This window comes from Coregonus clupeaformis, chromosome 33, assembly GCF_020615455.1.
Source record: "Coregonus clupeaformis isolate EN_2021a chromosome 33, ASM2061545v1, whole genome shotgun sequence".
Classification (NCBI taxonomy): domain Eukaryota; kingdom Metazoa; phylum Chordata; class Actinopteri; order Salmoniformes; family Salmonidae; genus Coregonus; species Coregonus clupeaformis.
Window position 1 is genome coordinate 29,144,735 of NC_059224.1, and position 20,728 is coordinate 29,165,462.

Consider the following 20,728-nt stretch of genomic DNA (forward strand, 5'->3'; position numbering starts at 1 on the left):
ATTAAGGTCTGGAGACTGGCTAAGCTACTCCAGGACCTTAATGTGCTTCTTCTTGAGCCACTCCTTTGTTGCCTTGGCCGTGTGTTTTGGGTCATTGTCATGCTGGAATACCCATCCACGACCCATTTTCAATGCCCTGGCTGAGGGAAGGAGGTTCTCACCCAAGATTTGACGGTACATGGCCCCGTCCATCGTCCCTTTGATGCGGTGAAGTTGTCCTGTCCCCTTAGCAGGAAAACACCCCCAAAGCATAATGTTTCCACCTCCCTGTTTGACGGTGGGGATGGTGTTCTTGGGGTCATAGGCAGCATTCCTCCTCCTCCAAACACGGCGAGTTGAGTTGATGCCAAAGAGTTCCATTTTGGTCTCATCTGACCACAACACTTTCACCCAGTTCTCCTCTGAATCATTCAGATGTTCATTGGCAAACTTCAGACGGGCCTGTATATGTGCTTTTTTGAGCAGGGGGACCTTGCGGGCGCTGCAGGATTTCAGTCCTTCACGGCGTAATGTGTTACCAATTGTTTTCTTGGTGACTATGGTCCCAGCTGCCTTGAGATCATTGACAAGATCCTCCCGTGTAGTTCTGGGCTAATTCCTCACCGTTCTCATGATCATTGCAACTCCACGAGGTGAGATCTTGCATGGAGCCCAAGGCCGAGGGAGGTTGACAGTTCTTTTGTGTTTCTTCCATTTGCAAATAATCGCACCAACTGTTGTCACCTTCTCACTAAGCTGCTTGGCGATGGTCTTGTAGCCCATTCCAGCCTTGTGTAGGTCTACAATCTTGTCCCTGACATCCTTGGAGAGCTCTTTGGTCTTGGCCATGGTGGAGAGTTTGGAATCTGATTGATTGATTGCTTCTGTGGACAGGTGTCTTTTATACAGGTAACAAGCTGAGATTAGGAGCACTCCCTTTAAAGAGTGTGCTCCTAATCTCAGCTCGTTACCTGTATAAAAGACACCTGGGAGCCAGAAATCTTTCTGATTGAGAGGGGGTCAAATACTTATTTCCCTCATTAAAATGCAAATCAATTTATAACATTTTTGACATGCGTTATTCTGGATTTTTTTGTTGTTATTCTGTCTCTCACTGTTCAAATAAACCTACCATTAAAATTATAGACTGATCATTTCTTTGTCAGTGGGCAAACGTACAAAATCAGCAGGGGATCAAATACTTTTTTCCCTCACTGTATCAATAATGTATCAACCGTTTGAGGAAAGGTATCATTTGATACTTTGAGCCAACATACCTTGAGCCTCTTTCACAGCTTTCTTCTCAGTCTTCTCAGTCTTCTCAGCCTTTTCAGTCTTCTCAGCCTTCTCAGCTTTATCTGTGAGAAGATAAAAATGCAATTTCACCTGCTCCTCAAACTCTGCTTATAATGTCAAACGTTTTATCTTCAAACTGTAACACAAAGTGACATGGCTGTAATTGCAGTTTTGCCATGCATAAATGTCCTCTCTAATCAAGTGACGAGCGACTGGTTTCATTTTTCATGTGTTGTGAATTTGTTCCGGAAAATGTATATAATGATTGATGTGAAAGAGAATCATGGCAACGCTTATTAAAAACTGATCTGCGCTGTCGAGTACACAAAGTCATTCTGCCGGGCCTTTGTCTAAAGGTATGCCATTTGACAGATCCAATTTCTTCTTGTCAACTAGTGTTTTGTGTTTAATAAGCATGAGAAAGATAACTGATGCTGGCATGTAATCAACCTATCACTATCAAACTATACCATTATGCGTGATATGCTATTCAATAATAATGTGCCACTTTACAAAACACTATAATAGAGAAAAATAGGGCATCCAGCGATTAGAATATGACATTTACAAGGCTGATCCATGGACAAGGAGCTCCTCAACAAAACAGTGAATCAATAAAAACACATTTGATGGTGCTATTTAGCATGACAGATGTATTCAAAACCTTGAAACCACTCCTTTGTGGCTACTCCAGTTTTAGGCAAGATAAAGAATGCATTAAGTCCTATATGGATTCATGTGTTAAACAAACAAAAGACAGGAACTGACCCGCTTATCAAAACAAAGAAGATTTATTGCTTAGGGATTGAATATGGTTTTGATTCAGTTTTCTGTTTACTTACGTGGTTTAGTGGGCTGGGCTGTCTTCACAGAGTGTGTGGCTTTAGCTTTGGCTGAAATAAAATATTAACCATAAGTACATTTACAATAATAATACATTTACAAGTGTTTAGTGTATGCCGGGATCAGATAAAGCTTTTGCACCATCTCCATTATTCAGCAACAATGCATTATTCAACTTGAATTATGTAAACAGCTTTTCAATTAGTTGTAATTTGAACAAATCATTCACAAACAGCATTTAACACATTTAATGACAACTATAAGTCAATCTGTGCATAACATCTTTTGTTAACATGTCTCGTCTATAAAACTTGGAGAATTAACTACGCATGCAGTAAACAATGCTAGTCTTTTTCGTATTTATGTCAAGGAGGGACTGAAATGGCACGGATAAAACTCAATGCTGCATCACAATCTATTGATTGATCACTCTAATTGGCCTGGGGTCATTAATTAAATTGAGCCATTTGCCTCAGGTTTATTGATTAAAAGTCTTGGCAGTCGCACTTTGATATAGGCTGCATTTCACATGGTCAATACCAGATTTCCACTTTTCCTCAGCCCAGTTCATTACTGGAATCTAGTGTTGTTGGCCTGTGCAATAAAACGCTGCAGCCCATCCCAAATATCCCATAGCTAGAGGATGAGGCATAGTCAAACAAGGACTGTAATATCTGATCACTCTATTGGAAGATAAAAGGAGATGCTGTTTGTAGCTGTGTAAACAGATATACCACGTAAACATTGCTATGGTAGCTAGGTTTGATAACATCGATTTTTTTTTTATTCAATAGCAGAGTACGTTTACACTGAAAATGTTTGACCATCATATTTTTGGGAGTGGCTCACCGCTGCTAAATGAATATAGGGGAAACACTGGAGCTGTGCATTACCAACAGTGTTAGAGTATATGGTAAAGCATGTACAGTTGAAGTCGGAAGTTTACATACACTTAGGTTGGAGTCATTAAAACTCGTTTTTCAACCACTCCACAAATGTCTTGTTAACAAACGGTTAGGACATCTACTTTGTGCATGCACAAGTAATTCTTCCAACAATTGTTTACAGACAGATTATTTCACTTATAATTCACTGTATCACAATTCCAGTGGGTCAGAAGTTTACATACACGAAGTTGACTGTGCCTTTAAACAGCTTGGAAAATTCCATAAAATGATTTACATAATTTGAGTCAATTGGAGGTGTACCTGTGGATGTATTTCAAGGCCTATCTTCAAGCTCAGTGCATCTTTGCTTGACATCATGGGAAAATCAAAAGAAATCAGCCAAGACCTCAGAAAAAAATTTGTAGACCTCCACAAGTCTGGTTCATACTTGGGAGCAATTTCCAAATGCCTGAAGGTACCACGTTCATCTGTACAAACAATAGTACGCAAGTATAAACACCATGGGACCACGTATCCGTCATACCGCTCAGGAAGGAGACGCGTTCTGTCTCCTAGAGATTAACGTACTTTGGTGCGAAAAGTGCAAATCAATCCCAGAACAACAGCAAAGGACCTTGGGAAGATGCTGGAGGAAATAGGTACAAAAGTATCTATATCCACAGTAAAACGTGTCCTATATCGAAATAATCTGAAAGGCCGCTCAGCAAGGAAGAAGCCACTGCTCCAAAACCACCATAAAAAAGCCAGACTACGGTTTACAACTGCACATGGGGACAAAGATCGTACTTTTTGGAGAAATGCCCTCTGGTCGGATGAAACAAAAATAGAACTGTTTGGCCATAATGACCATCGTTATGTTTCGTTATGAGATCAGTCAGGAAGTTAAAGCTTGGTCGCAAATGGGTCTTCCAAATGGACAATAACCCCAAGCATACTTCCAAAGTTGTGGCAAAATGGCTTAAGGACAACAAAGTCAAGATTTGGAGTGGTCATCACAAAGCCCTGACCTCAATCCTATAGAAATGTCAAAATGTACAAACCTGACTCAGTTACACCAGCTCTGTCAGGAGGAATGGGCCAAAATTCACCCAACTTATTGTGGGAAGCTTGTGGAAGGCTACTCGAAACGTTTGACCCAAGTTAAACAATTTAAAGACAATGCTACCAAATCCTAATTGAGTGTATGTAAACTTCTGACCCACTGGGAATGTGATGAATGAAATAAAAGCTGAAATAAATCATTCTCTCTACTATTATTCTGACATTTCACATTCTGAAAATAAAGTGGTGATCCTAACTGACCTAAGACAGGCAATTCTTACTAGGATTAAAATGTCAGGAATTGTGAAAAACTGAGTTTAAATGTATTTGGCTACGTAAACTTCCGACTTCAACTGTATATTGTACTGTATGTTTGTTTACCATACCCTCAGTGTAGAGAGTGGGAAGGTCATGGCAGTGAACACAAGCATGACTACAACCCTTAATTAAAATAAAGTAAATGCTGCTCGATTAGGTCTTAAAAGATATGTAAATCAGTCAGTTTTGCTTTAATATTATACATACATTACATGTGGGCTCCCGAGTGGCGCAGCGGTCTAAGGCACTGCATCTCAGTGCTTGAGGTGTCACTACAAACCCCCTGGTTCGATTCCAGGCTGTATCACAACCGGCCGTGATTGGGAGTCCCATAGGGCAGCGCACAATTGGCCCAGCGTTGTCCGGGTTTGGCCGGTGTAGGCCGTCATTGTAAATAAGAATTTGTTCTTAACTGACTTGCCTAGTTAAATAAAGGTAAATAATGAATTTACAAAAATAATGTAGATAGCCATCATATTGAGAATAATGATTAAGTATTGCTTTATGTTCAGTGTGCACTTTGAGGCAAATCACAAGGACACGAGAAGAGAGTGACTGGGAAGATGGGTAAGGAAGGGATGGGACTAGAATGTCAAGAATCCACAGGTTCACTCAATAGAACATCCCCTAATGGAATGAAGTGTTGTTGGCCTGTGCAATAAAACGCTGCAGCCCATCCCAAATATCCCATAGCTAGAGGATGAGGCATAGTCAAACAAGGACTGTATTATCTCTATTGAAAGATAAAAGAAGAGTCTGTTTGTAGCTGTGTAAACAGATACATAATACTGCGTAGACGTTGCTATGGTAGCTAGCTTTTATAACATCTAATCCGTTTTTTATTCAATAGCAGAATCTGTTCAAACTAGATCAATGTATTCGTATACTTTTATATGAACAGAACTTATCATCTGATGCCTTCACATCCTTCACCATGTCTTCTTCTTATGCAAGGATGAAACATGTACAGTACCAGTCAAAAGTTTCGACACACTACAATAACACCAACATGTGACCCTTTACAAAATAAGTTTCAGCATGAAGCTCTATAAAACAATGCAAAGTGACTTTTTAAATTAATCTTTGGGCGGTGTAAACGTAAAACGTACTGAGGTGGGTTTTTTAAGGTTAAAGGCAAGCTCTTGAGAATCTCACAAAGCTACCAGGTTCTTTCTTTGGAATTAGACAAGGGAGTTAAACCGTTGAAATCAGTTCTTCAAACTAATGAAAATAGATTCATCAGTCATGCAAAAGGATATGTAATACCCAGATAACACCCTATTTCACCCTAATGTAGGCCTATCATCAATGTAGTCAATGCACAGCAAAGCCATATATCATTAACCACGTTTGTTTTGTTTTCACAAATGTCCCAGTTTTTGTGTTTGATTTTAGGGTTCAAGTCCTTGAAGGGAATTACTGTACATCAGGAGTGTTGTTTTTCCAAACCCATTACCCAGGTCAGTAAATCAGCACTTTGCTCTACCATGCAAACAAACCGCAGGCGATTTACAGGGAGGTAATTCAGAGAGGGATCCCATGGTAATGGTCTAGATACAGGGAGGAAATGAGACGTTAGGTTGGGAGGAGCAGAACATATGCTGATTGTAGACTAAGAAGAACTGCCAGGTAAACATTTTAACCCTACACTTAACTACTCAGGAGAGTGTGGAGACAGTCAGGATGCCTGTATGACAGACTCAATCCTACATACCTGACCTGATCGCTCCATGCTCCGCAGAACACTTATTCAGTTATTTAGTATGCTGGATTGCAGAGGTTGTTTATACTTGTTTAGCGAATACAATAATTGGGTGAGTAAATAAACCCATCCATGTTGTGGGCCTCGGTGAGGGGTTGCTATAGTAACGTGATGGAGGGTTGTGTATGTGATGACGGTTTTCACCAACAGAGGAAATGGAACAGCACAATCTTATTAACATCCAGAGATAGCTGGAAGAAATACTGGATGTATTAGAGATGAAGCAGCATCATTCTGAAGGATTTTGCAAGTGAGATATTATATATTGTGTGCAACACCAAGCTCCCACTCTGCTAATAGGCGTCATCATTTAGGGTTTCATAACCATTAGGTGCTAAAGTACATCATGGGAGAGAGCTGTTAAATTGCTCTAGGTCCAGGTCACAAACGCACCCCCGTTTCAACTGTTTTAAAGGGATACTTCAGGATTTTGGCAACTTCCCCTGAGTCAGATGAATTAGTGGATACCATTTTTATGTCCAGTATGAAGGAAGTTTGCGAGCCAATGCTAACTAGCGTCAGCGCAATGACTGGAAGTCTATGGGTATCTGCTAGCAACTACCTCTAACTTCCCTTTAAGTGTTAACCTGTTTGTTTCCAAAAAAACTCAGAAGTCCACTGAAAACATAGTCAACTCATTCTTACCTTTTTTCTCTGCCGCTTTTGGTTTCTCTTTTGCTGATGGGAAGAGGTTTTAATTAATGTACCATTCGGTAAAAATGCAAAAGGAAAACAGTGAAAGATGTAATACTCCGTTTCTGCTCTGCACACTAATGGGACTGATGCACTTTACTGTACCTGGTTCAGGTGCTTTCGTTAGCTTCTCCTTCATTGCAGGAGCTAAAAGTGTGAGAACAGTTAGACAGCCTGATTCCAATGATCATTGTATCTAACTGAAAATAATATATACACTGCTCAAAAAAATAAAGGGAACACTTAAACAACACATCCTAGATCTGAATGAATGAAATAATCTTATTAAATACTTTTGTCTTTACATAGTTGAATGTGCTGACAACAAAATCACACAAAAATTATCAATGGAAATCAAATTTATCAACCCATGGAGGTCTGGATTTGGAGTCACCCTCAAAATTAAAGTGGAAAACCACACTACAGGCTGATCCAACTTTGATGTAATGTCCTTAAAACAAGTCAAAATGAGGCTCAGTAGTGTGTGTGGCCTCCACGTGCCTGTATGACCTCCCCTACAACGCCTGGGCATGCTCCTGATGAGGTGGCGGATGGTCTCCTGAGGGATCTCCTCCCAGACCTGGACTAAAGCATCCGCCAACTCCTGGACAGTCTGTGGTGCAACGTGGCGTTGGTGGATGGAGCGAGAAATGATGTCCCAGATGTGCTCAATTGGATTCAGGTCTGGGGAACGGGCGGGCCAGTCCATAGCATCAATGCCTTCCTCTTGCAGGAACTGCTGACACACTCCAGCCACATGAGGTCTAGCATTGTCTTGCATTAGAAGGAACCCAGGGCCAGCCGCACCAGCATATGGTCTCACAAGGGGTCTGAGGATCTCATCTCGGTACCTAATGGCAGTCAGGCTACCTCTGGCGAGCACATGGAGGGCTGTGCGGCCCCCCAAAGAAATGCCACCCCACACCATGACTGACCCACCGCCAAACCGGTCATGCTGGAGGATGTTGCAGGCAGCAGAACGTTCTCCACGGCGTCTCCAGACTCTGTCACGTCTGTCACATGTGCTCAGTGTGAACCTGCTTTAATCTGTGAAGAGCACAGGGCGCCAGTGGCGAATTTGCCAATCTTGGTGTTCTCTGGCAAATGCCAAACGTCCTGCAAGGTGTTGGGCTGTAAGCACAACCCCCACCTGTGGACGTCAGGCCCTCATACCACCCTCATGGAGTCTGTTTCTGACCGTTTGAGCAGACACATGCACATTTGTGGCCTGCTGGAGGTCATTTTGCAGGGCTCTGGCAGTGCTCCTCCTGCTCCTCCTTGCACAAAGGCAGAGGTAGCGGTCCTGCTGCTGGGTTGTTGCCCTCCTACGGCCTCCTCCACGTCTCCTGATGTACTGGCCTGTCTCCTGGTAGCGCCTCCATGCTCTGGACACTATGCTGACAGACACAGCAAACCTTCTTGTCACAGCTCGCATTGATGTGCCATCCTGGATGAGCTGCACTACCTGAGCCACTTGTGTGGGTTGTAGACTCCGTCTCATGCTACCACTAGAGTGAAAGCACCGCCAGCATTCAAAAGTGACCAAAACATCAGCCAGGAAGCATAGGAACTGAGAAGTGGTCTGTGGTCACCACCTGCAGAACCACTTCTTTATTGGGGGTGTCTTGCTAATTGCCTATAATTTCCACCTGTTGTCTATTCCATTTGCACAACAGCATGTGAAATTTATTGTCAATCAGTGTTGCTTCCTAAGTGGACAGTTTGATTTCACAGAAGTGTGATTGACTTGGAGTTACATTATGTTGTTTAAGTGTTCCCTTTATTTTTTTGAGCAGTGTATTTAGTTTGAAGAACATTTCAATTGCTGTGTGGTTACCTTTTTTTGTAGGGATGGGTCTTATAGCGACAACTCTTGCAGTGGCTTTTACCATTGGCACCTCTACATTTGTGTGGTTACCTTTTCTCATAGTGGGGACTCGTGGAGTGACTTTCTCTTTAGGGAGCTCGGGTTCTAAAACAACTAGTGCAGAGATTCTATTATTTATTACATTACATACTCATAAAATAAAAAGTTAATAAGGCTCTTGATCGACAAAGTTAATTAAGCCAAGCAGGATATAGGGAGCATTATACCATTCTTTTCATGCAACCATTTGGCTTTTGCAGCAGAGGGTTCTGAGAGAAACAAGAAATGTTTAACATTTGTGAAATACAGTATTACCTTTCTTGGTAGTGGGTGTGGTTGTCTTGCTAGTGGTTGTCTTGACTTTATCTTTGGAGATTGCGGGCTCTAAAACCATTATATATCCACAGTTAGAACATATGTTAATTTGTCGACTAGAATAACTTTATCTAAGTTGTTGTTAACTTTCTTTTTAGGAGTTATTTTGTCATTTTCCCTTTCCACAGGATCTGAGACAAAGAAAATAAAAAATATGCTCATCATTCAAAATACAGTAGTCATACAGCTCAATGTTGCTCTGAGAATCCTATAGCAACTACATATATTTGTTATCTTTCTTGGCAGCAGTTGTTTTAGCTTTATATTTGGAAACAACAACGTCTGAAACTATGAACACAGACCAATACATTCTATTCACCCACTGAACAACTCTAAAAGGAAAACATATATATAAAATGTCTGTGTATACATATTACAACATGCAATAAAGTACCTTTCTTTGTTGTGGAAGGTTTTGTCTTTTCTTCGGAGAAAACAGCTTCTGTAATGAAAATATCATGGTTTATATTTTCAAATAAAAGTCAAGTACGCAGTTTGTTAATAATAATGTACTACCAAAATCTGTACCTTTCTTTACAACAGCTGGTTTGACCGTCTCTTTGGACACCACAAGTACTAGAATACAAGGAAAGAAAAATTAACTATGTAACTTTATTTAAATACAGAAAGCAATGATCCCGTTCAATTGTACAAATTGTTACCTTGTTTCTTAACTTTTTCTTTAGGAGGCTCTGGCTCTGGAAAAAAATTAATGATTGACAAAATATCAATAGAAAATCTTATCGATGTGTGTCTGCTATGGTGTAATACTTATAAGCAGCTATCTTACCTTTACCTGAAGTAACTTCTAACTGAAACCCTTACCATTGACTGCATTTAAATAACATGTAATGAACATACACTACCAGTCAAAGGTTTGGACACACCTACTCATTCAAATATGTTTCTTTATTTTTACTATCTTTTACATTGTAGAATAATAGTGAAGACATCAACACTATGAAATAACACATATGGAATCATGTAGTAACCAAAAAAGTGTTAAACAAATCAAAATATTATTCTTCAAATAGCCACCCTTTGCCTTGATGACAGCTTTGCACACTCTTGGCATTCTCTCAATCAGCTTCATGAGGTAGTCACCTGGAATGCATTTCAATTAACAGGTGTGCCTTCTTAAAAGTGAATTTGTGGAATTTCTTTCCTTCTTAATGTGTTTGAGCCAATCAGTTGTGTTGTGACAAGGTAGTGGGGTATACAGAAGATAGCCCTATTTGGTAAAAGACCAAGTCCATATTATGGCAAGAACAGCTCAAATAAGCAAAGAGAAACTACAGTCCATCATTACTTTAAGACATGACGGTCAGCCAATACAGAACATTTCAAGAACTTTGAAAGTTTCTTCAAGTGCAGTCACAAAAACCATTAAGCTCTATGATGAAACTGGCTCTCATGAGGACCGCCACAAGAATGGAAGACCCATAGTTACCTCTGCTGCAGAGGATACTGTCACGACTTCCGCCGAGGCTGCCTCCCCTCCTTATTCGGGCAGGTTTCGGCGTTCGTCGTCACCGGCTTACTAGCTACTGCCGCTCCCATTCTCATCACTCCACTTGTCTTGTCTTGTCAATCACACACACCTGGTGCTCATCCCCTAATTAGTCTGTGTATAAGTGTTCCCTCTGCCCCCTTGTCTTTGTGAGTGATTGTTCTATGTGGGAGGAGAGTAGCTCGGTTGAGATACTCTCTCATTTATTTAGCCAGGGTTGATTTTCCCCTGTGTCATTAGGTTTATTGTATTTTCTGAGACTGTGTTTGTTCAGGAAGGATTGTTTCCCCTGTACCTGTTTCGATTGCCGTTGTAGGTGCATTGTATGCCTCGAAGGAATACATCTGCATCCTGTTATTTTACTCCTGCGCCTGACTCCGTCCATCATTCACCACAGATACGTTTATTAGAGTTACCAGCCTCAGATATTGCAGCCCAAATAAATGCTTCACAGAGTTCAAGTAACAGACACATCTCAACATCAACTGTTCAGAGGGCACTGTGTGAATCCGGCCTTCATGGTCAAATTTCTGCAAAGAAACCACTAGTAAAGTACACCAATAATGAGAAGAGACCTGTTTGGGCCAAGAAACACGAGCAATGGACATTAGACTGGTGGAAATGTATCGTTTGGTCTGGAGTCCAAATTTGAGGTTTTTGGTTCCAACCGCCATGTCTTTGTGAGACGCGGTGTGGGTGAACGGATGATCTCTGCATGTGTAGTTCCCACCGTAAAGCATGGAGGAGGAGGTGTTATGGTGTGGGGTGCTTTGCTGGTGACACTGTATGTGATTTATTTAGAATTCAAGGCACACTTAACCAGCATGGCTACCACAGCATTTTGCAGCGATACGCCATCCCATCTGGTTTGGGCTTAGTGGGACTATCATTTGTATAGGACAATGACCCAACACACCTCCAGGCTGTCTAAGGGCTATTTTACCAAGGAGAGTGATGGAGTGCTGCATCAGATTACCTGGCCTCCACAATCCCCCGACCTCAACCCAATTGAGATGGTTTGGGATGAGTCGGACGGCAGAGTGAAGGAAAAGCAGCCAACAAGTTCTCAGCATATGTGGGAACTCCTTCAAGACTGTTGGAAAAGCATTCCAGGTTAAGCTAGTTGAGAGAATACCAAGAGTGTGCAAAGCTGTCATTAAGGCAAAGGGTGGCTACTTTGAAGAATCTCAAATATAAAATATATTTTTATTTGTTTAACCCTTTGTTGGTTACTACATGATTCCATAGGTGTTATTTCATAGTTTTGATGTCTTCACTATTATTCTACAATGTAGAAAATAGTAAAAAAATATAGAAAAACCCTTGAATGAGTAGGTGTGTCCAATCTTTTGACTGGTACTGTTTACAGTTTTCAGTTAGTGTGAAGGATGATTTGGTATGTAGAGAGTCTCTTACCCTCCTTTGGGGCATCTGACTTGGTCTTTTCCTTTGGAACTGAAGAAGAATGTGTTCAGATCAGACAAGAACAAGTTATATAAGTGTATCCCTTTGAATCAATGCAATATAATCATACCCTTCTTTGTGGAGGCAGCCTTTTCTTTGGGAGCCTGTGGTTCTTCAATGGCAAAAACAGCCTGTTAATATTATCCTTTCAAGCACAGTATCAAGGGTCAATGAATCAAAATAGGGCATTGAATATAAGCATTTTAATTTACATGGAGATAATAGAAGTATTGTGTCTATCTGTGACCTAGTTCCAATATCACCTACTAAGTTAGAGCTTAAGTTCTGAGAGAATAATTACCTTGAGTCGATGGAGCTGGTGCAGGTCCAGGTGCAGGTGCTGGTGAAGGTGCAGATGCTGGTGCATGTGCTGGTGCAGGTGCTGGTGCAGGTACAGGTGCTGGTTCAGCCGGTTGAACTGGAGCTGTTGGTTGAGCCGGTTGAGCTGGTGCTGGTTGAGTTGGAGGAGCTTGATAAGCTGGCGGAGCTTGATAAGCTTGATAAACTGGAGGAGCTTGATAAGCTTGATAAGCTGGAGGAGCTTGATAAAATGGCTGAGTTGGATGAGCTGTTGGAATGGGCAGTGGAGATGCTGAAAAAAGTTGTAAATTCAAATGGACCCAGATGTCAAATCTCATCATGTATAATGTAACTCTAGATAAAATCAAACAGATTAGCTAATTAAAATGGTATGTGACGACAAGGAGAAAAGTAGCTGAGGTGTGGAGCAAGGGACTAAACAAGGGGTGTTACATTATGTTAAACAGCAAGAAGACAGATCAATTAGACTTCCATGTACAATGCCTTTTCATTGCATACTTGGTAACCATGTGCTTAAATGGCACTGAAGTTATAAAATATGGTGCACGAAAAGTAATTAATGTGACAGAATGTAATTTAAAATAATATAGGGCATATTGATTTTGAAAATGTATATTTCTACATTCTTTTGGGGTGTAATCACAAGACCTTTGAGGTGAGAAGCACCAGGAAACACCAAGAGACTGCTGGGAAAAGCCACTGTAACTTGAGGAGCTGACAGACAATAAACCAATAAAGGAACATGGGACAGAACAATTTAAAGATGTAGATCTTCAGTATTTTCAAAATGGTTATTGTTAACACTACTTGAACGTTCACCCAGAGATAATCATTAGAAACGTATACAAGGACATAAGGATGTAACGTAAAGACATACAGTAAACAGAGGCTGTGAAGCAGATAACTCTCAGCCTAGTAACTAGGGCCCAGAGGTTTTCCTGGTCTAGTCACATGGTCAGGAGAAACTCCTGGCCCTAATAACAACATGCAGGCACATTTAAATATTGTTAATATTAGCATTAAATACCTGATTGGCAAGAATTAAAATAATACCAAATACCTGTCATAGTTGTAGGTGGAAATGGTTTGTCTGTGAATATATGATGCACTGAAAGATAAATGGAATCAACACCTTTTCAGTCAAGTTTGAGAAGGATATATTGTCCTGGACATATACAGGACTGTATTATACTGCAATAGAAGAGTGACATACAATATACAGAACAACAAATACCGCTGATATTATACAGTATATTCAGGAGGTGCTTTAGAGCGTTAGTGTATACTTACAATACCAGCCAGGAGATGATGATGGCCAGTAGACTGGTGTGGGTTGACAGGCAGGAACTGCAACATACAACATTGCACATTCATACAGAACCTACATATGCTTTGATATGTTTAATGTATTCAAGAACCTGTTGCTTGAAAGAGTGCTTAAATGTACATGATAAAAATACAACATGCTCAAAGGGTGGTCTGATTCGTATCTACTGTATGTTCTCTCTCATTCTTGAGTGTTCTCTTATACTGCTGCAATGTGTCCTAAGATGAGACAGTGCAATCTAAATGTTTATCTCTACAAATGTACCTGGTGCAGGTGCAGGCACCCCAGCATCTACATGTTGAGACTCTGCAATGTGATAAAAAGAGGTGTTGGACAAACATAACACAGAATGACTCTTAAAACCACGGTATGATTAATGCATGACTGAGTTACCTTTCTTTGTGGCCTTCTTTTTCTTTTTAAGTCTGACTTCTAAGGAAGGAAACGGTACGGTACAAAGGGGTTACATCTGATAGGTGACTTTGAAGTATTTTCCCACCTCAGCCGCTCTAAAGACCTTCATCTTCCAACTAGGAGAACTGATGAATGGTGGTCGGCACTGAGAAAGAATACCTTTTAATCATTGAATACACTTTTTGCATCCATCTAGCTATACAGAAGTGTGTACTGTTCTGCAGTGTACTACCAAAGGACATTGAAGAAGACTTGAATATATCATTTCATATACAAGGCTAGGTCATTCATCTTTGGCTAGTACTGTATTTCAGAATGTCTTACCTCTCTTCCTGATCGCCGCTTCTAATTCCAATTTCCTTGCAGTCTCTGGTTCAATGTTACAGAGAGATTCAGCCACACATGCAAAGTAATCTTAGAATGTTTAAACGTATTCATTGTTTTGTTTTGTTTTTTATCAAACAACTTGCAAACAGCTTTTCACCGTTATTCATTTTAAATGCAACAATATAGTAGGCTATTGCATAAGGTTACTGTACTTGCCATTCATCTTATAGAAATGTTTAATCTGCTATTTCAGAGATGTAAAATGAGCTGCAAATGAAGATGATTCCTACCTCTCCTTTTTGGCTTCTCAACTGGCTTGCACATGCCACGCTCTTTATGATAGAAAAGGGAAAAAATCACATAACGTCAGACCCCTTGACTTTTTCCACATTTTGTTACGTTACAGCCTTATTCTAAAATGGATTAAATAAAATAAAATCCTCATCAATCTACACACAATACCCCATAATGACAAAGCGGAAACAGGTTTTTATAAGCTTTTGCAAATGTATTACAAATAAAAAACCAAAATACCTTCTTTACATAAGTATTCAGACCCTTTGCTATGAGACTTGAGACTTGATACAACTTGATTGGAGTCCACCTGTGGTAAATTCAATTGATTGGATATTATTTGGAAAAGCACACACCTGTCTACATAAGGTCCCACAGTTGACAGTGCATATCAGAGCAAAAACCAAGCCATAAGGTCGAAGGAACTGTCCGTAGAGCTCCGAGACAGGATTGTGTCAAGGCACAGATCTAGGGAAGGGTACCAAAAAATGTCTGCAGCATTGAAGGTCCCCAAGAACACAGTGGCCTACATCATTCTTGAATGGAAGAAGTTTGGCACCACCAAGACCCTTCCTAGAGCTGGCCGCCCGGCCAAACTGAGCAATCGGGGAAGAAGGGCCTTGGTCAGGGAGGTGACCAAGAACCCGATGGTCACTCTGACAGAGCTCTAGAGTTCCTCTGTGGAGATGGGAGAACCTTCCAGAAGGACAACCATCTCTGCAGCACTCCACCAATCAGGCCTTTATGGTAGAGTGGCCAGACGGAATCCACTCCTCAGTAAAAGGCACATGACAGCCCACTTGGAGTTTGGCAAAAGGAATCTATAAACTCTAAGACCATGAGCAACAAGATTCTCTGGTCTGATGAAACCAAGATTGAACTCTTTGGCCTGAATGCCAAGCGTCACGTCTGGAGGAAACCTGACACCATCCCTATGGTGAAGCATGGTGGTGGCAGAATCATGCTGTGGGGATGTTTTTCAGCGGCAGGGACAGGGAGACTAGTCAAGATCGAGGAAAAGATGAACAGAGCTAAGTACAGAGAGATCCTTGATTAAAACCTGCTCCAGAGCTCTCAGGACCTCAGACTGGGGCAAAGGTTCACCTTCCAACAGGACAATGATCCTAAGCACACAGCCAAGACAACGCAGGAGTGGCTTCGGGAGAAGTCTCTGAATGTCCTTGAGTGGCACAGCCAGAGCCCGGACTTAAACCTGATCGAACATCTCTGGAGAGACCTGAAAATAGCTGTGCAGCAACGCTCCCCATCCAACCTGACAGAGCTTAAGAGGTTCTGCAGAGAAGAATGGGAGAATCTCCCCAAATACAGGTGTGCCAAGCTTGTAGCGTCATACCCAAGAAAACACGAGGCTGTAATCGCTGCCATAGGTGCTTCAACAAAGTACTGAGTAAAGGGTCTGAATACTTATGTAAATGTAATTTTTCTGTTTTTAATTTTTTATAAATTAGCAACAATTTCTGTTTTTGCTTTGTCATTTTGGGGTATTGTGTGTAGATTGATGAGGGGGGAAAAAACAATTTAATCAATTTTAGGATAAGGCTGTAACCTAACAAAATGTGGAAAAAGTCAAGGGGTCTGAATACTTTCCGAAGGCACTGTATGTCATTGACGTTCTTCTCATAAATCAAGCAACTATTACTTTCAGCATGTTTCTGCATTACTTAATATTCTGTATGATCAACATTCAAATACACAGTAAATGTACAGAAAATACATAGTTGTCACACAGTACCTCTCTTAGTTCTCACTACTGGTTCCATTTTAGGGGGCTCTGCCTCTGAAAATGAACACAGAATACATGACATATGGGAACATTGAATCCACATTCTTGCTTAACGCTGTAGTTGCATGCCAAAGCTGGACAGCAAGCTTTTCAAGAACACGTTCAGGGATGTATAGCTGTTTTATAATAAAACCATATTATATAAAAATGTATGTAAATGTAAAATGTGTGAACATTTAAATAGCTTAGATCATCATTGGCATTATTATATTGAACAGCTAACTACTTCTGTCAAATGTAGCAAAGACGTGAAGCGGATAAACCATCAAGAATCTACAATTCAATCGTCGTTTCATCTTTAACTTTGAAAAGATACCTGATCAAACTGGAAGAGAATTAAAGACCCTCCACCAGTATAAAAATGAACAGATTTGCAATAAGATTGAATTGGTTCATCCGTCCCCTCTAGTCTCTATGCTACTTTCAAAGCTACTTTCAAAGCAACATGACATCTCAGCTTCACAACACATACTCTTCCTGTCAGAAGTGGCCTTTTTAACTGTGGATGAGAATTGGTACAGTCAAACAAGTCACAAAGTTCAGTTTGAAAAATGACATTATTAATAGATTTTAAATTAGCCTCAGACTCAGCTAATACATATAATATGAACGTGTTCATTTTGATTACCTTTAACCTTTTCTCTTACGGCATTCTCTGAAAAAGGTCGTTTCAGACAAGCGAACAACTCAGAGTGCATACTTTATCATGCAATGCTCATATCATGTGCACATCTAGCATAGTGCTATCAAACAAAAAACACATTGACACATTGTATAGATATAGATGTACACATACTGTATGTATCACCAATGTAGATGTGCCTCTTTTCAAACAGCAGGGGCCAGCATTGTGCCTATTGGAGCAAGCTTCAATACTGCCATGCTCTCTGAGGTCTCAACATACTTCCAGTTACAAACATGTTATTATACAAAAACACACTTCATCGGAACACTTCAACTGAACACTTACAAAAAAATTGCAACTGTTTCTATAAACAAATAACAGGCAAAAATGTGAGATCAGCATCACTGGTGCATAGCATGTACAGTATACATGGATGTATCACAGTTTACAGTACTTTCCATAGGGCACAGTAAAAAAAAAAAAAAAAAACACTTGTGTTGTTACATTCACCGGATAGGTGCAGTGAAATGTGTTGTTTTACAGGTTCAGCCATAGTAGTACGGCACCCTGGAGCAAATTAGGGTTAAGTGCCTTGCTGACCTTGTTGGCTCAGGTATTCAAGCGATCTTTTGGTTACTGGTCCAACGCTCTCACCACTAGACTACCTGCCGCCCTACACATTGTTATACATTGAGAGTGCTGTTCTGGGCTGGTTAAGTGCTTTGCATTCCTGTTCCTCTACTTCTATATAAACTCTTACTTCAACAGCAACCAACACCCTCCATAGGCAGCAAGAAGAGATACACTACTGTGCTGCCATTCCTAACCACATGAAGGATAAAGTGATAAAGTAACATACCTTCCCTGGCTAATTCCCTCTTGACATGTTCAGCTATATGACACAGATATACCAGCAATTAGTTAAATGCACCCTAATGCATGGCTTATCTAAACATGCCCACTAGATGGAGACTTTGAGAAGCAAAACCAAGGAAACACCAACCATAATGCAATTTGAAGTCACTGAGGATTGTCATTAATGAACTTTTAATATCTGTTTGGTAGAAACACTGCAACCCTACAGCACATATGGGTCAAGTTGTAACACTGGACCTTGCATTACTTGAGAGTTAGTATGTCAACAACACCATTTAAGCCACTAATGGAACTTACAACACTAATATTGTCAAACCAAAGTTAGAAGTGTTGCCAATAGACTCGTAAGTCAGAAACAGAAACAGGTGTTAAGTCTACTTCAAATAAGGTCCTCTCAAAGTCAGAGGATACTTGTTGCCATTTGTAAAGCTTCTCTCTACAGCCTGTTCTACATTCAAGACTAATTCAAAACTAAAGCAAAGCAGAAAGAATCACTCCAATATTTGTCATATACAAATACATCTGGCCCATAGGGGAACACAGCCCTTACTATCCGAAATAAGGTCAGCCGAAGGTATGGTATAGATATGAAGGGGTTAGTAATGAACAGCGCTCACTTCTCCACAACCATGCATGATATTGATCTATTATCGGTCTATCGATACCTTTTTCCTCCGTTAGCTCACTTTCGGCCTCTTTGGGTTTGGATGAATGCATACAAGGGCACACTACTGTAAAATAGAATGCATAGCTTTAAGACTACATAGATAGTTGAAATGTGCATTTCTCTATTTATAATTGTTTATTTTTCACTGATATTCAGATCATTACAGACCAGGCTGCACTGATATACCTTGTTCAGCAGGAGGAGCAGCTTGCTGGACCTTTAGTTCTGAAAAATAAATAGATTTACAGATCAATACCAATAAATATATAAACAGCAAAATGGTCTGGTATACTAAACCCTCTTCGAAATAATAAAGTCAATGTAAATGTAAGATGGAGCAATTTTTCTTTGATGTCATACAGATATTGTCACACCCTGGCTCTGGGACTCTATATGTTGAGCCAGGGTGTGTTCATTCTATGTGTTCTATTTCTATGTTGGGGGTTCTAGGTTGTGTATTTCTATGTTGGCCTGAGTGACTCCCAATCAGAGGCAACGAGTGTCAGCTGTTGGCTGGTTGTCTCTGATTGGGAGCCATATTTATACTGTCTGTTTTCCTTTTGTGTTTGTGGGTTCTTGTTCCGTGTTCGGTCATTGTCACCGTGGACTTCACGAGTCGTTTCTTGTTTTGTATCTTGTTTACGCTTTAACTAATTAAAGTATGTTTGTTCATCACGCTGCGCATTGGTCTCTCCCTGACGATCGTGACAGAAGAACCCACCATAAAAGGACCAAGCAGCGTGTCCAGGGGAAGGCAGACTGGACATGGGAGGAAGCGCCGGGTAAGGAGATGGAGAGGTTGGCGATGGCCCAGGTGGGCAAATCGTGGTCCTGGGAGGACATGCTCGGGGGCAAGGGACCTTGGGCTAGGATTAAGGCCCTGGCGAGAGAGGAGCAGCGGCGTCAGCAGTGCCATCGTCGGACGGACGAGAGGCAACCCAAAAAAAAATTTAGGGGGGGGCACACGGCATGGGCGGCTGGGCAGCAGGAGGCTGCCACAGGGCGATTTGGAGAGGAGGCCACCGGGTTAGGGGGGCCAGAAGGCAGGTTGGCGGAGCCTGGATGGAGAGCGGAACCAACTTCCCGTACTCAGGCATGGCAGCATGGGACGGGGCAGGTTCCGCGGTATGCGGAGCGGCGTACTGTGCCACGAGTGGTCCGGCATAGTCCTGTACGTCCTGTGCGAGCACCCCACACGTGTCGTGCGAATGGGGGGTATGCAGCCAGGACGGAGTGTGCCGGCTCAACGCTCGTGGTCTCCAATGCCTCTCCGCGGTCCCGGATATCCTGCTCCAGTGTCACGTGCTGTTATGCCAGTACGGGTACACAGCCCTGTACGTCCTGTGCGGATGCCTCACACAGAGTGTGTGAGGGTAGGCATTCAGCCGGGACGGGTTGTGGCCGCTCTTCACTCCAGGTCTCCTATCCGTCTCCACAGCCCGGTTCGGCCTGTCCCTGCTCCACGCACCAAGCCTACGGTGTGCGTCGCCAGCTCAGTCCGGCCTGTCCCTGCTCCACGCACCAAGCCTACGGTGTGCGTCGCCAGCCCAGCCCGGCCTGTCCCTGCTCCACGCACCAAGCCTACGGGGTGCGTCGCCAGCCCAGTCTGGCCTGTTCCTGCCACTCACATCAAGCCTACGGTGTGCGTTGCCAGCCCGGCCCGGCCTGTTCCTGCCACTCGCACCAAGCCTACGGTGCGCGTCGCCAGCCCGGCCCGGCCTATTCCTGCCACTCGCACCAAGCCAGGGGTGCGAGTCGGCAGCCCGGCCCGGCCTGTTCCTGCCACTCGCACCAAGCCAGGGGTGCGAGTCATCAGCCTGGTTCAGAACGTTCCTGCTACTCGCACCAAGCCAGGGGTGCGAGTCGTCAGCCTGGTCCAGCCCGTTCCTGCTACTCGCACCAAGCCAGGGGTGCGAGTCGTCAGCCCTGTAAAGCCCGTTCCGGCTCCACGCGCAAGCCAGGTGCGCATCGTCAGCCCGGTCCGGCCCGTTGCTGCTCCACGCACAAGCCAGGGGTG

The 20,728-nt window shown here is 42.1% G+C and overlaps 1 protein-coding gene across 1 annotated transcript in view; it reads right to left on the reverse strand.

Annotated features, from left to right (window-relative positions):
* The window catches only part of trdn (triadin), a 62,134-nt gene that overhangs the window by 12,861 nt on the left and 28,545 nt on the right, over positions 1-20,728 (reverse strand). The window contains exons 5-26 of the mRNA XM_045210050.1: positions 18,898-18,936; positions 18,710-18,775; positions 18,028-18,060; positions 16,493-16,537; positions 14,736-14,777; positions 14,443-14,487; positions 14,098-14,136; positions 13,969-14,010; positions 13,668-13,724; positions 13,438-13,485; positions 12,358-12,648; positions 12,127-12,168; positions 12,009-12,047; positions 9,745-9,780; positions 9,611-9,658; positions 9,477-9,524; positions 9,023-9,097; positions 8,759-8,821; positions 6,946-6,987; positions 6,793-6,825; positions 2,118-2,168; positions 1,257-1,337 (exon numbers count right to left, since the gene is read on the reverse strand). Coding sequence (XP_045065985.1) covers positions 1,257-1,337; positions 2,118-2,168; positions 6,793-6,825; positions 6,946-6,987; positions 8,759-8,821; positions 9,023-9,097; positions 9,477-9,524; positions 9,611-9,658; positions 9,745-9,780; positions 12,009-12,047; positions 12,127-12,168; positions 12,358-12,648; positions 13,438-13,485; positions 13,668-13,724; positions 13,969-14,010; positions 14,098-14,136; positions 14,443-14,487; positions 14,736-14,777; positions 16,493-16,537; positions 18,028-18,060; positions 18,710-18,775; positions 18,898-18,936 — 1,305 coding nt within the window. The remainder of the gene's footprint in view (positions 1-1,256; positions 1,338-2,117; positions 2,169-6,792; positions 6,826-6,945; positions 6,988-8,758; positions 8,822-9,022; positions 9,098-9,476; positions 9,525-9,610; positions 9,659-9,744; positions 9,781-12,008; positions 12,048-12,126; positions 12,169-12,357; positions 12,649-13,437; positions 13,486-13,667; positions 13,725-13,968; positions 14,011-14,097; positions 14,137-14,442; positions 14,488-14,735; positions 14,778-16,492; positions 16,538-18,027; positions 18,061-18,709; positions 18,776-18,897; positions 18,937-20,728) is intronic.